This window comes from Gossypium arboreum, chromosome 13 (assembly GCF_025698485.1).
Source record: "Gossypium arboreum isolate Shixiya-1 chromosome 13, ASM2569848v2, whole genome shotgun sequence".
Taxonomy (NCBI): Eukaryota; Viridiplantae; Streptophyta; class Magnoliopsida; order Malvales; family Malvaceae; genus Gossypium; species Gossypium arboreum.
Window position 1 is genome coordinate 127,971,525 of NC_069082.1, and position 15,417 is coordinate 127,986,941.

The following is a 15,417-nucleotide window of genomic DNA, read 5'->3' on the forward strand; positions in this document are numbered from 1 at the left end:
TCCCATTTTTTAAACGAATTGAGCCTCGAATAAGATTTTTTATCTCATGCCGACCTATCCCAATCCAAATCTACTTAAAATTTTTTGCTCTTGTTTTCCTACCATTTTACTATTATATTACTATTGTTTTGTTGTTATTGTTCAAATATTGTATAACTCTTTTAATTCGCTGAAAAACATTCATTTTAATGTTTTGAGTGTAATTGATGTATTGTATTTTTTAAATTTATTTTTATATAAAAAAATTTAATACAAGTAGGCAGAGTGAGCTCGTTTAGTATTTGTTATCTGGGTTAGACTTAGGCAAAATTTTAAATCCATTTTTTGGAACAAGCCTAGAGAACGAGCTTAAAATTTGGCATGACCCAACCCGCAATCAGATTTAGACATAGCCTTTTAAGAGTTAAACCTTTTAAAATTGTCATATAATGGCCTAACGTTTACAAAAGTATTCAAATAAAGGCCAAACCTTTCAAAATTGTCAAATAAAAGACAAACCTTTTCGCAAATGCTCAAATAAGGACTTTTTAAAGTTCATATATCATGTTTTAAATTATGTTTTTATTAGTTTCTTTTCTTTTCAAGTAATATCTAATTCAACTATTATGTGTTTTATTTTAAATATGTTAACATTCACTTAATTTTTACTACAAATTTGACTAAAGTGCATGAAAAGTCTTTATTTGAACATTTTTTATAAATATTAAGCCCTTAAATGACTATTTTAGAAGTCTTGATGCTTATAAAAGTAGCAGATTGGACCCAAACCCAAATAATTATATTTTTTAATATTAGGATAACCAAAATTCATTTGTTTCCTCAATGGTATGATTGATTCAAGATCAATTTTTATTTATTCAATATGGTTAAAAAAAATTATATTTATCTAGCACGAACTTTGTGTTTAATGTTGCACTTGTTACTTTAACGGTTTAAACTACCACATGAATACTACATCATGATGATATGACAAACAACATAAATTTAAAAATTAAAACTAAATAAAAGATTATAACAACTTTTTTGTAAAATTAGAAAACTAAAGAATCCATTATCCTCTATAAAAATTTTAGGTACTTAAACTCTAACTAGATCATATACATAACTTCATTTTCTATGAGAATAACCATCCATTAAATATACTCATAAAATGTATTGAATTCACATTATTAACCTTTAGAAATTCACAAAGACTTATACTAGCTGTACCAAATAACAAAATTAAAACATAAAACAGCATAACTTTTTTGAACATATAGATATGTACTAGCCTGACTAATATATCTCCTGCACATTTAATCTTTGGATTCATCTTTGAACTGCAAAAATCATATTCCAGCATATATCATCTGTAGATGCACTGAATGGAGCAACCTAAAAAAAAAAGGTACAACAAAGTGTTAGAACAGGATAAAGTTTCTAAGTACTAAACCATCTAGTTTCTGAGTACTTACTAAGCCCATCTCTTCTTCGAGGTAGAATCTTTCGATACACTTCGAGTTTGCTTCTTAATTCGCTTTGAATCTTGACTAGCTGATACTTGCCTTTGCCTTGAAGATGGTGGTTTAGATCTTTGATTCATTGATATTTCTCTTAATGGAGTAGCCGGTTCAGGCATCGAACGGCATGCGGTCTGTCCCGTAAAAGAGCTTGTAACTTTTGCAGGTGCTGATTTTTGTTCTTTGTCTAAAGCAATGTCATTGTTCTTGAAACAAACTTCCTCAACTTTGGGAACCGGAGCTTGTGGTTGGATCTTTGGTGAGCAATCCGAATCAGATGAGGAAGGACTAGTAGTACTATCCATGTCATAAAGGAGGTTATCTGTCATGACTGGAGTTTGCCAATAGTTCGGACTTGAGGTGGAAGAGGAAGGTCTCTGAAGCCTTGTCAAGTGGACAACCTGTATGTAAATATATGTATGATTGAAATAAAGGATATGGCAACGATCGACACCATATTAATCATATCGAGTCTGAAATTTTATTGCATCTAAGCCTCTAACACATCAATCATACAAGAAAATCATCAAGAGAAACTATTCATAAACAAGAAATTGTTGCAAATCATCCATCATGATAGTCCATACTTTTTTTATTGTTTTTGAACAATAACATTCACATTTGGCTCTTTTTTTTTCATTCCTGTGCATGGAAAGGCTGATTAATATTCTTAGTTTCCATATTATACACCAAAATGGAGAATTAGATAGGGTTAAATCACTATTTGGTGCTTAAACTTTTTTGTCTGAGTTAATCCCTGAACTTGGCAATTGTTCCCATATCAGGGCATACACTTGACAATTGTTCTTACATTAGAACTTGAATTTTAGGGTTTTCAAGAAAATATCAATGACTAACTTAGACCAAAAAAAAGTTCAGACCTCAATGTCGGAACAATTGCCAAGTTCAAGGCTTAACTTGGACAAAAAGAAGTTCAAACCTCAATGCGGGAACAATTGCCAAGTTCAATGCCTAACTTGGACAAAAAAAAAAAAGTTCAGACCTCAATGTGAGAACAATTGTCAAGTTCAGGGCCTAATTTGGATTAAAAAAAATTCAGGCCCCAATTTGAGAATAATTGCCAAGTTTAAGCCCCAAAAAGTGATTTAACCCAATTAGATATTATAGTTGATTTCTATAGAACTTGATAGAAAAAAAAGAATTGCCATAGGTAAAAGAAACAAATGGATAAAGTAGGTTCCTGGATATCATGCAAGGTTTAGATTAGTTGTTTCTTGCATTTATTTCCTAAATTTAAAGCTAAAGCTGTGCTAAGAACGACTTACCTTTTGTTCTAGAACCACCATGTCCTTCTTCAATCTAGTGATTGTCGTGTTCTTTCTGCGTATAATGTCCTCCAACTCCGATATCCTCTGTTATCAGAAAATGTTTACACTCGAACTCAAATAACCGAAGGACAAAGTATAGCAAGCGAAAAAGGTGAACAAAAACGAAACATTACCTTCGAACTAGCCATATTGGTTGATTGGACAGAAGTGTTTAGTTCCTTTATGATGGCATCCTTCTCTTCACATTCCCTCTTAAGATTGAAAGTATCCTGCTCTATTGCAAGATTATTCAACTGCAAAAAACCATGCACATCAAAAAACTAAAGAAAACTCGGAAGCCAATGTCAATGAACATAAAACGGGTTCCGGCACTCCAAAAGACATAAAAATCCATCATCACCTGGATTTCAGATGCAGACGTGACACTTGAAGCCCAGTCTGACAAATCAGACATGCGGCGCTCCTCTTGTTCAGTCTCATTTGGCAATGGCGTCACACTCCCACTAGAGTTTTTCACCATATAGTTACCCTGACACATCAACAAAGTAAGTGACCCGAAAAAGATAATTTTACTCGTGACTTCCATAAATCCTGTTCTTACTTTAAATTGTTCGCGATGTTGATAGCAAATCCAACAACCACAGTCATCAACCTTCATACTCCCAGAGCCAAAAGTTTCATTCAATGGAGTTCCTACTTCTATTTTAGCCCCAATTCTCGGCTTCTCTTCGCCGTTATTCAGCTGTTCGCATAGATTGTCTACCTTCTGCTGCATGCTTGAAAGCACCTCATCCTAAAAATCCATTTATATAAAACTAAATCAGATTGATTTTTGCCAATTCCGCACAGAAATGACTCAAAAAGACGCTTGAATTTCCAAAATTTCAACATGGAAATGGGTTTTTTTTGTACACAATAATAGCAAAATAATCAAATCCAATACATCTGAATTTGAATTTCAAGTGTTCACTAACCAAAAGGGGAAAAAAGACTGTTATAAATTAATTAAGTTGAGCAATTATATTTGTAACTGATAATAGAGATATGTATATGGGTAATCATTAAGCAATTTAACAACATAGATATTTTCTTAATCATACATAGTTGAATCAAAACTTCATTAGATTAACAACAATTGAATTAATTGAACAACAAAAACTCCAGAGATCAATAAATTAGAAACCTAATTAAATTTAAACAGGAAAATAGAAAAACATACCCTCAACTCGACCGATTTTCTTAGGTGGCTTATCAACCAATTCTTCTTAGACTCGGCAGTTGCGACGCCGATCACCGCCACGATCAAGAACCTCTCAATAGGACTAAATAGCTCCCAAGCCACGGCCTCCTTGCAGCCCAAACCGCCTCCTACAGTTCGAGCCGAGCTGGCTTCCTCGGCATTTACAAGACGTCCTTGGAGTGAAACCCTCGCCAGCCGCGTAGCAGAAGAAACAACCGGCCGGCTAAGATCGGCGAAGTGAACAGAAAGCCTCCTCCGCTGTCGACGGACAGGAGAGAATGGTGAAAGTGAAACCCTTGATGATGGAGGTGCCACTGCCATGTCAGCTGAAACGGCTTCTTCCATGGCTAAACGACGACGAAGAAGAAGAAAAGGAGCGTTGTGTGTATATAAAAGATTTGAATTGATTTGATTTCTTTGCTAATTTACAGTGAAATTAAGGAAACAAATTTTGAATTTTGATCTTTTTTAAGTAAGAAATTGTTTATCGCCATTTAAGAAGTGGAATTTCAAATTTATATCTTTTATATGGGAGGGAAAGCGTAGAGACCTTGAGGAAGGTGAACGTTAGAACTTTGAAAATGCTTTGTTGGCTGTTTGATATGTCGACACGTGTAACCATTACAATTTTACACTTTTTTATATTTGGTTACCATCTATAAAGTTTTAAAATTCAAAAATTTTACAACTTTTCTTCTCTTTTTGAATTGGATTCCATCGGTTGGAATATGGGTTGGAAAAATTGTTTTTAACTAATTAAATTGAAAGTTATTATCAAACATTTTAATAAAAAAATTATTTTTTGTAATATTTTTTTTTAATTTTAATAACTTTTAATGTTGCGGAGGATGTGGTTGAAGAATATTAAGATAAATGTTCAAAAGTTAAATAAAGAAGTTAAATATGTATAGTTACGACACCAACACTATATTGTAAAAACTCCATCTTAAGATCGTAAATTCTCAAATCAAGAGGAATATTTCTTCCTAATGCTGCTATGGAATTGACAACCATATTTGCTATACGTGGAGTAAACATCATCTTCACATGCCAATTCTTTGCTAAAAGCTTTATGATGATTCATACCAAACTCCCTTCTGTGTCATCTGTTTGACCATTAAACATATTGGCCACAACTAAACAATCACTTTCCACTAGTAATTGTTTTACACCTCTTCTCAATCCATTAAGTATTTCAACAAAGTAATAACATCTGAGTACCTTTGAAGAGAAGACAGTGGAATTGGGTTATACATACTCATTAAAATTGAATAAATGTCTTGAAAGAAAATGAATCTTTCCATATAAAAACATTTTAAGGTGAACAATTTTTTTGACAATTTATTAAAATTATTATTAAAATAATAATAATACAATTTTATTAATTTAATAGATTTTTAACTCATTCAGCCTATTTATATCAATTCTCTATCTAAATAATCCAATTATTAGACCATTGACGAGCCTCTCTCATAATCCTTATTATTAGACCATGAATTAGTAGGTTGATGGACCTCTACCTTTCTTCAAACAAGGTTTCTATGTGATGATCATTATCCATTTTCAAACTGAATATTTATGTTTAATCCCTCTTAAATATCTTAAATAATAATATTTATGTTTAAAGTCAAATTGTACTGAGAAGATACGATTTCAAATTTTAAAAATGAAATTATTAGGAGAAACAGTCACGAACCCTAAACCCCAAATCCTAAATATGGACCATAAAGAAAATATAAAGTAAACCCAAAATAAAAAAATCAAATTACATAAGTTTTATCAAATAATTAAATAATGAGATAGTGTAACTAATAGCTATTGAAACTTATCCAACTTTCCAATGTGGTATGTATCTATACTATACTTTAAAGGTTTGATAATTTTATATAAGATATAAATAAATAAATATAGTGAGATTTGAACCTAAAATATTGCGATGTTAAATGTTTCAACATTATATAACTTAAAATAAAACTTTATTTTATTTTTTATATCAATTTTCCACTTATATCATTACAATTGGTGTATTTCGGAAATTTTCAATTAGATAATACCGTTAAATATGAAGTGATATGACACATCTTTTGGACACGTAGCAACACATAATTGCACTACGTGTTAAAATAGAAAGTACTTATTTTATTGGATAAATTCCGTTTAATGTCATTAAATCATTAATAAGTTTTATTACTGAAAAAATTTATTAATAAGTTTATGTTTTGGTTACTGAAATTTAAAAAGTTTCATTTACGTCACTAAACTATTCAAAAGTTTCTTATTTGAGTCATTGAGCTATTAAGGTTTTTTTTTTTCTTTTTGAAGTTCGACTAGTGAGCTCCAAATGACAACTCGATGTGTCGATCAGTACCCATCGATGAGTAAAAAGAACATACCTTAGACAAGAGTCGATCTTACAGTTAGTGTTGGAAATCGGAGAAGAAAGCTATTTGCATTTTGATTCGCAAATTCGTAACATTTAAAACTATTTCATAAAAAAAATGAACTATAAAATAGAAATGGAAAGAGAGCTTTAGATTGATGCAAGCAGTACAAATAGAAAAGACCATACAATAACAATTTTAATAACCCAATGACTTGAATGAAAACTTCTAAATAACTCAATGACCATTTTGTAATTTTTTGAAATTAAATGACCAAAGTGTAAACTTACTAATAGTTTAATGATCTTAATGTAGTTTACCCTAATTTATTTCTAGCCAAAAAATGTGCTGAAATGTGGCACCACATAATTATACCACATGTATGATATAAAATATTCAAAGAAATTGTGAAAATCAATTAATATTTGAAGTATCAAAATTAAGATTTTATGTAATAAGGGGATTGTTTTGCAGAGACATTCCCTACTAAAAGTATGCTTCAATTACTTTATTATATAATTTATATATTAAATTAAAAGAATGAAAAATTAATAATGTTTTGTAGTAAGTATGAAGAGGGAGCAAAGAAAGAGGCATAAAATAAGGCAATGTCTCTCCTTGTCTGAAGCCATGTCTTGCGCAGCGCACATGATCGGCTCGGCTAATCTTGGCTTTTGTTTTAAGCATCATAGATTCAAAGTCAACACAAATTGACTCCCCTAGTTGCTACCTAGCCGAATAGCACAGCCTGGCTGGACCCAGCACAAGCCGAATAGAATAACTTGCCTTTTAAGAACTAAAAAATATAAAAATTGAAATTTAATTTGGGTTAATATGTTGTTTAGTACCTGAGTTTGACATTTTCTTCTAATGCAGTACCTATGTTTTTTTCTTTTAACGTGGTAGTTGTTTTTGACAAAAGTTATACATTTTAATACATCAAGATAAGTATGTGTGGAGTGTGCCTCATATTTATGAATCGAAGTTGTGATGAGGAATAGTCGACGTCCCGACGAAGCGAAGAATGACATCCTAACGAGGGACATACAACGCTGAGACGTGGTAACATGTTTTCCAATTTAATTGGGTTTTCTTCTCCTAGTTAAACTTTGTTGTTATTTTTCAATTACATTCTGATTAGTTTATGGATATTTTAATCATATTTAACCTACAAATAGCCTATAAAAGAGGCTGTTATAACCTAGAATAATAATCTTCATCATAGTTGAGATTAAAAGAGTTTTGTGAGTTTTAGGAAATTTCAAGTTTGAGCCAAGTGCTTTGTTCTTTCAGGATTTAGGGTTAACATCTTGTACTCTTTCGATTTTTTCTCATTTAGTAAAGTTTCCTTTGCTCATGGTTTTTTGTCTCTTCTTTGGAAAAAAATTTCAACGTAAATATTTGTGTATTTGATCTTTTTTACTTTTACTTTTACTTTTATTTTCTCATTACATATACGGGTCGATTCCCAACACTGAGTTAATTTAAAACATTAATAGTTTAGGGATATGATTAGAACATTTTGAAGTTTAAAGATGAATTTAGAATGATAGTCATAGATTGTGGATGTCTAGTGCAATTAACCAAGGTTCTAATGTATGAAAGTTCCAAATAAGGAAATAGATATAATATTTTATTTGGGTAAACTACAAAAATAGTCACTTTTGTTTGCCTTATGTTACATTTTAGTCACTTATGTTTGAAATGTTATGTTTTAGTCACTTATGTTATTATTTTGTTACGAAGTAATCACTTTTCCGTTAAGTTCCGTTATCTCCCTAACGGTAATCTTATGTTGCAGTCCAACTAGATTTCAAATTCATCCGGCTAAATTATGCATTTGATTTACAATTATAATGACGTTCTTCAACCGGGGGAAGGATGACTATCCTTTGTAATATACATCAATGAAACTTTTAATATCGTACAGTTGTTATTAATACTCGGATTTATAACAAGCCATATAGAATGTTTAGTTCTGTTTTATTTTAATAACACATGAACGATGTCGACATTAATATTTAAGGCAAACTCGTGGATTATATAGTCAATGAAAGTTGGTAATATTGTAAAGTTGTTTTTAATACTTGGTTTTATAACAAGCAAACACCTGGAACAAGAACGTCTAAAATTCGCCCTCAACGTTTGCATATTTTTGCATGTAAGTCCTTATACAATTTACATTCCTAACTCGGAGGACATATGAGTATATCTGTTAATACATACTTCATCCGGTTAAATTATGCATTTGATTTACTATTATAATTACGTTATTCAACAGGGGGAAAGATGACTATCCTTTGTAATATACGTTAATGAAACTTTTTAATATTGTACAATTGTTATTAATACTCGGATTTATAACAAGTCATATGGAATGTTCATCCTCACACTAATATATATAGATGAACTAAAATATATATCTTGTGGAGCAAACTTATAAAGTAAAATTTTCATAAATTATGCATAAGGTATTCATGGTAAAGATAACCACATATGAAATTAAAATTGATTACTTTCATTTTGTAGACCAAATCAGCAACCAGTTGAAGTAAAAAAAAAAGTATAAATACACTATCAAAGTAATGCAGTGCCTGTTTTTTTCTTTCTCTACTTTTTACAATGCCAATTGAGTGAAAATAATTGTTAACTACGAGACAAAAGATTCTGATATTTCTAGCATGAAATTGCTCATATTATTTGGTAACTAACTTCAAATTTACATGTCTGTTTCATATTTTATTTACACCCATGATTTCGTCCTCGTCCTATTCGGCCCTGTTAGCTTCTTCTAACCAGCTCTTAGTAGGAGTGGATTGACAACGCATAAGCAAAAAAGCATTTGTAGATGGGTCTATAGTAACTTGATCATCAACATGATCGATGGAGCATTTACGAGCAATCATAATTCTTAATATGAATCTGCAAGCCTGAGAAGATTACATATTTCAAAAACTTAATATCAATCAACATGATTTTGTCGCATGTCTAAAAGAACATTGAAATAAATAACTTATGGAATAGAGGTAAATTTGAGCAGAATATGACCAATTCTCAAAGAAAATTAAGGTGCACATAGCATAGAAGGGGAGACGCAGGGATCATAATGTAGCCAATAAGGATGAATCAGACTAAAGCATTAAAATGATTTGTGGAACAAATTAGACACAAGGGATGTACAGTTTAGATATAAAACTTAACTAAATCTATAACACAGATTTCATGTCTCAACGGAAGCAGTGAAACTGAGCCAAGACACCACTAAAACAATCGAGTTTTGACACCCTTTAGACCATTTCATGCAAAAAAAAATGCCTCGTTGTAATCACTTGCTTATCTGGACATACTTTGTGCATCATTCTCCAAACAAAACTCCTAACATTTGCAAGCATGTTTACCATCTAGTTTCCTAACATTTGCAAGCATGTTTACCATCTAGTTTGATGTAAAAACAATAACAAGCTGATTTCAAGGATTGCAATCTCCTAATCATATATTTCATGTTGAGCTCCATATTGGGAATATCTTGAAAGTTAGATTACTAGGAAGAACAAAGATACAAATGTTGGACAAATAAATTGAGTGGAACCTGACATAATCAAACCTGACATAATCAAACAAATTGTTAGAAATTTCAGACTATTCTAAATAACACAATATCAGAAAGCAACAAAGAAATAAGGCAAAGACCAACAGTATGTAACTATAAAAATTCAAAAACATACTTGATGGTGTCTCCAGAACAGCTCCCTATGATTGATACAATTGAAGCAAGGAACTTGATGTTTAACCTGATGCTTGAAGTCTCTGCTATATATTTTGTTGTACTTGATTGGGCTGCTTTTGCAAACCTAACTGTTGCTACAACTGAGTAGGTTGTGATTGCATCTAAGACATCAGTTGCTGCTGCTGTTGTGGTTGCTGGGATGTTTGTCCTCGTATTCATTAATAAGAAAGATTTTTATTTTTTGAATAAAGTATACAACTTGAATTCATTTTATATCAACAATAACGATAGTACAAACGATAGGGTGATAGATTACGAGTTTCCATACAAGATTTCGCACATACAAGAAAGGATGACTATCCTTTGTAATATACGTCAATGAAACTTTTTAATATCGTATAGTTGTTATTATACTCGGATTTACAACAAGCCATATGAAATGTTCAGTTCTCTTTTATTTTAATAACATGTGAACGATGTCGACATTAATATTTAAGGCAATAAAAGTTGGCAATATCGCAAAGTTGGTTTTAATACACAGTTTTAATATCGTATAGTTGTTTTTAATACTCAGTTTTATAATAAGCAAACACCCGGAACAAGAAAAATCTAAAATTCGCCCTTAATGTTTACACATTTTTGCATGTAAGTCCTTATACAATTTACATTTTTTAGAACCCGGAGGATACTTGAGTATATCTGTTAATACATACTTCATCCGGTTAAATTATGCACGTTTGTGAGCAAGTAAATTTTTTCTTGCTTCCTTGTTATGTGTCTTGTATTTCTTCCTTTGCTCTGTTTTCTTTTTTGTTGCTGTCAAAAATCCCAACATTTTAATAATCTCAATGCTAGTGGGGTTAGTTGAATTTTTTGTGATGATTTTGATTATAAATGTATTGTTTTTTTAGTTGAAAATAGAGCAAAATGAGCTATCAGCCATAAGCTCCCTTGCTGCACATTTGTGTTATTCTGTGTTCTATGTTTTCTTTTTTCCTGCTGTCAAAAACCCAACAAATTTAGAATTCAGTTTTCTCCAACCGATTTCTCCCATCAACCACCTCTTTGGTCTTTGGTCTAGTTGGATCAATGAAGGATTATAGAAAGTGGGTTAAATCTCTTTTTTGCTGCCACTCCGGGAACAGGGGGTCATCCTCCAGAAGTCTCCTTCCAACGATTTCACTTAACACTGAACTGGCAGCAGCAATAATACATCCAACTGCAAGAGATTGCAGATCTGTTCAATATAGTTGGGCTTCTTCTGTAAAAATTCAAGCTGTTGTAAGAATTCAAGTTGTTATTCGTGGTTATTTTGTAAGTTTTAATATTCTTTAGCTCTTTCACTTGTTGTCTAGGAATTCAAGCAGCTCAAATGAAATTCAGTTTTAGTCTTTTGATTCATTGAACTTAGTCTAAATTCTGCACCTACATTAGTTGTTAAATGAAATAGTAAGTTACTTAACAACAATTTATTTGTAGGCAAGAAAGGCTCTCCGGGCTTTAAAAGTGGTTGTGAGGGTTCAAGCCTTATTTCGTGGTGGACGCGTGAGGGAAAAGGCTGACAAGGTGTTCAGGTGCATAGAAGCTATGATTAATATTCGGATTCTTCATAATAATATAAAAAGGTACTACCTATCACCATTGGGATGCATGTTGGCAAAACAAAGTCTTAGTTTCAGTCTAGAACTGAAAAACGCAGCAATAGTAGACCAAGCTACATGAAATTAACGAAGTCTGCCGCGAAAAAACAAATAGTTCGCAGTCATTATTGTAAGTTGTAACTTTTGTTGGTTCTGATCAAGTGTATATGATTAATTTATAAAAAATTCTTTTAATATTTGGTTTTAATATATATATATTTAAAAATATATATATTTAGAACTTGTTTGAAATATTCTTTTTGGCCTTTGGTTACCCAAAGCTAAAAAAATGAGAGGAAAGAAATTAAAAAGAGACCGAGAGAGAGAATCGATAAAGAAATGGGAGGAGATTTGGAATATACTTGATATATCTGTTAATACGTACTTCATCCGGCAAAATTATGCATTTAATTTACTATTATAATTATGTTCTTCAACCAGGGGAAGGATTAAACAAAAATATGTTAATTGAAGAAAATGCAAATCAATCAATTTATCCAGGCTGGATAAGGTGAGAAAGAGATTTAATACATTCTTGTTTAATCCTTCCCCCGGTTGAAGAACATAATTACAATAGTAAATCAAATGCATAATTTTGTCGGATGAAGTACGTATTAATAGATATATCTTGTATATTCCAAATCTCCTCCTATTTCTTTACTGGTTCTCTCTCTCGGTCTCTTTTCAATTTCTTTCCTCTCATTTTTTTAGCTTTGGGTAACCAAAGGCCAAAAAGAATATTTCAAAAAAATTCTAAATATATATTTTTAATAATATATTTATATTAGAACCAAATATTAAAAGATTTTTTTATAAATTAATCATATACATTTGATCGTAACCGCAATAGCTATAACTTACAATAATGATCATAACCATTTGTTTTTTTGCCAAGATTTCGTTAATTTCATGTAGCTTGGTTTGTTATTGTGCGCTTTTCTTCTAGATCAAACTAAGACTTGCTTTGCCAACATGCATCCCAGTGGTGATAGATAGTAGATTTTATATTATTATGAAGAATCAATATTAATCATAGCTTCTCTGCACCTGAACACCTTGTCAGCCTTTTCCCTCACGTGTCCACCACGAAATAAGGCTTGAACCCTCACAACTGTTTTTAAAGCCCGGAGAGCCTTTCTTGCCTACAAATAAATTGTTGCTAAGTAACTTACTGTTTCATTTAACAACTAATGTAGGTGCAGAATTTAGACTAAGTTCAATGAATCAAAAGGCTAAAACTGAATTTCATTTGAGCTGCTTGAATTCTTAGACAACAAGTGAAAGAGCTAAAAAGTATTAAAATTTACAGAATAGCCACGAATAACAGCTTGAATTCTTATAGAAGAAGCCCAACTATATTGAATAGATCCTAAATCTCTTGCAGTTGGATGTATTACTGCTGCTACCGGTTCAGTGTTAAGTGAAATCATTGGAATGAGACTTCTGGAGGATGACCCCCTGTTCCTGGAGTGGCAGCAAAAAAGAGATTTAACCCACTTTCTATAATCCTTCATTGATTCAACTAGACCAAAGACCAAAGAGGTGGTTGATGGGAGAAAGAGGCTGGAGAAAACTGAATTCTAAATTTGTTGGGTTTTTGACAGCAGCAAAAAAGAAAACATAGAACACAGAATAACACAAATGTGCAGCAAGGGAGCTTATAGATGATAGCTCATTTTGCTCTATTTTCAACTAGAAAAAACAATACATTTATAATTAAAATCATCACAAAAATTCAAGTAACCCCACTAATTAGCATTGGGATTATTAAAATGTTGGGATTTTTGACAGCAACAAAAAAGAAAACAGAACAGAGGAAGAAATACAGGACACATAACAAGAAAGCAAGAAAAAATTTACTTGCTCACAAACGTGCATAATTTAGCAGGATGAAGTATGTATTATAGTAATAAAAAGGAAAAAATAGCAGAAGAAAAAATACAGGACACAGAACAAGGAAGCAAGAAAAATTTACTTGCTCACAAACGTGCAGCAAGAAAGCAATCTGATATGCTTAATTTTTCAATAAGAAAAATAATACATTTATAGCTAACTACATCACTTATTGCTAACTACCAGAAACAGCTTAGTAACTTTAAAAACATTGCTTGTACACACAAACAAGCCATCTATGTAACGCCCCCACGCCCGAAACCATCACCGGAGTCAAGCTTGAGGTGTTACTAAACTTATCTTACCTTTTAAACAACTCTAAATCACTTATTTTAATTTTCAGAATAAACTGTTTTTCTGCGTCATGGTTACTTAAAAATTAATTTCTCGAGTTTCAAAACTCGAAATTAAGATCCATAAATTTTTCATGAAACTAGACTCATATATATATCTACTAATTTTTTTCTAGAATTTTTGACTTAGCCAATTAGTACAGTTTATTAGTTAAAGTTTCCCCTGTTTCAAAACTCGACTGCACTAACCTCTTGTTACTACGAACCATGTTTCTTCCTGTAAAAAATTCATATCACTAAGCCGTTTGTTTCCTTTAAAACTAGACTCAACAAGGATTATAACCATATAAATTATACCTTCTAATTAGTTTTGTACAATTTATGGTGAATTTCCAAAGTTGAAACAGGGGTTCTAGAAATCGCTCTGACCTTGTTTCACTAAAACTCAGATATATCATGAAATATAATACCTTTACCTATTTTTCTTATTCCATAAGAAAATAGACATAATAAGCTTTAATTTCATATATTATTCATCTTCAAACTATGTTTATACAATTTTAGTGATTTTTCAAAGTTACGTCATTGCTGTTACTTGAATCTGTTTTAGGTTACTTTCACATTTTTCATAATTTTCATGTGATAATCACCATTCAATCATGCATATTAATAAACATGCATATCATCGGCCATTTTATTAGCTAATCACTAGCAAGTATTTACACATCATTCATTGTTCATATTATACCAAAAGTGGCTAAGTTTCTATACATGCCATACACAAAACAAAACGCCTAATTATACCGAGTTATTTCTTTGATAGTGTGATCGGCCTCCGACATTTCCTTCGATCCCCGAGTGACTAGATAAGTACTATAAGAAGAAGAAAATAAAGAGATTAAGCACTAGGCTTAGTAAGCTTACAAGCAAATAAATCACAACATTCAACATAATGTATAATTATGCATAATATCATCTAACATCATAAATTTCTTTACTTCTCAATTTCTATCTTCTTCTTTATTCCCTTACCTTCTTTCTTACCGACCTTTCCTTTTCATAAGTATAATCTACTTTTCCTTTGCTGTTAATTCAATGTAATTTAACTCGTATCCTGACCCGTTGAACCACTCGGAATACTAAGGATACTAGGGTCGCTCCTCGCTCATCAATATCTCGCCAATGCCATGTCTTTGACATGGACTTACATGAATTATTCTCGTCTCCAATGCCATATATAATATGGACTTACATGGCTCAATCCTGTCTCCAAAGCCATATTTCTAATATGGACTTACATGGCTCATTTCATTACGTCTGTCAACCCTAATATCCTAACATTCCTAGGGTTCAACCGGCTTTCTAACACTTTTCCTCTGTCACTTCACCTTAAATTCGACTTTAAATATTTTCATAACATAAATATATAAATGCTGAAATTGACAATAATAATGT

At 31.6% G+C, this 15,417-nt stretch overlaps 1 protein-coding gene across 1 annotated transcript; it reads right to left on the reverse strand.

Moving 5' to 3' along the window:
* Nucleotides 1–1,110: 1,110 nt before the first annotated feature.
* Nucleotides 1,111–4,518, reverse strand: LOC108452106 (uncharacterized). The gene is made up of 7 exons (XM_017749856.2): nucleotides 4,008–4,518; nucleotides 3,390–3,581; nucleotides 3,189–3,317; nucleotides 2,962–3,081; nucleotides 2,786–2,872; nucleotides 1,455–1,900; nucleotides 1,111–1,374 (listed from the first exon to the last, which is right to left on the reverse strand). Coding segments are annotated over exons 1-7 (1,341 nt in total). The 5' UTR covers nucleotides 4,374–4,518; the 3' UTR covers nucleotides 1,111–1,373.
* Nucleotides 4,519–15,417: the final 10,899 nt, after the last annotated feature.

Coding starts and splice junctions, on each gene's coding strand:
- LOC108452106 (XM_017749856.2), bottom strand. CDS start 4,373: ATGGAAGAAGCCGTTTCAGCTGACATGGCAGTGGCACCTCCATCATCA. Junction 2,873..2,961: donor CCAATATGGCTAGTTCGAAG/GTAATGTTTCGT, acceptor TTCTGATAACAG/AGGATATCGGAGTTGGAGGA. Junction 1,901..2,785: donor TGGTGGTTCTAGAACAAAAG/GTAAGTCGTTCT, acceptor ATTTACATACAG/GTTGTCCACTTGACAAGGCT.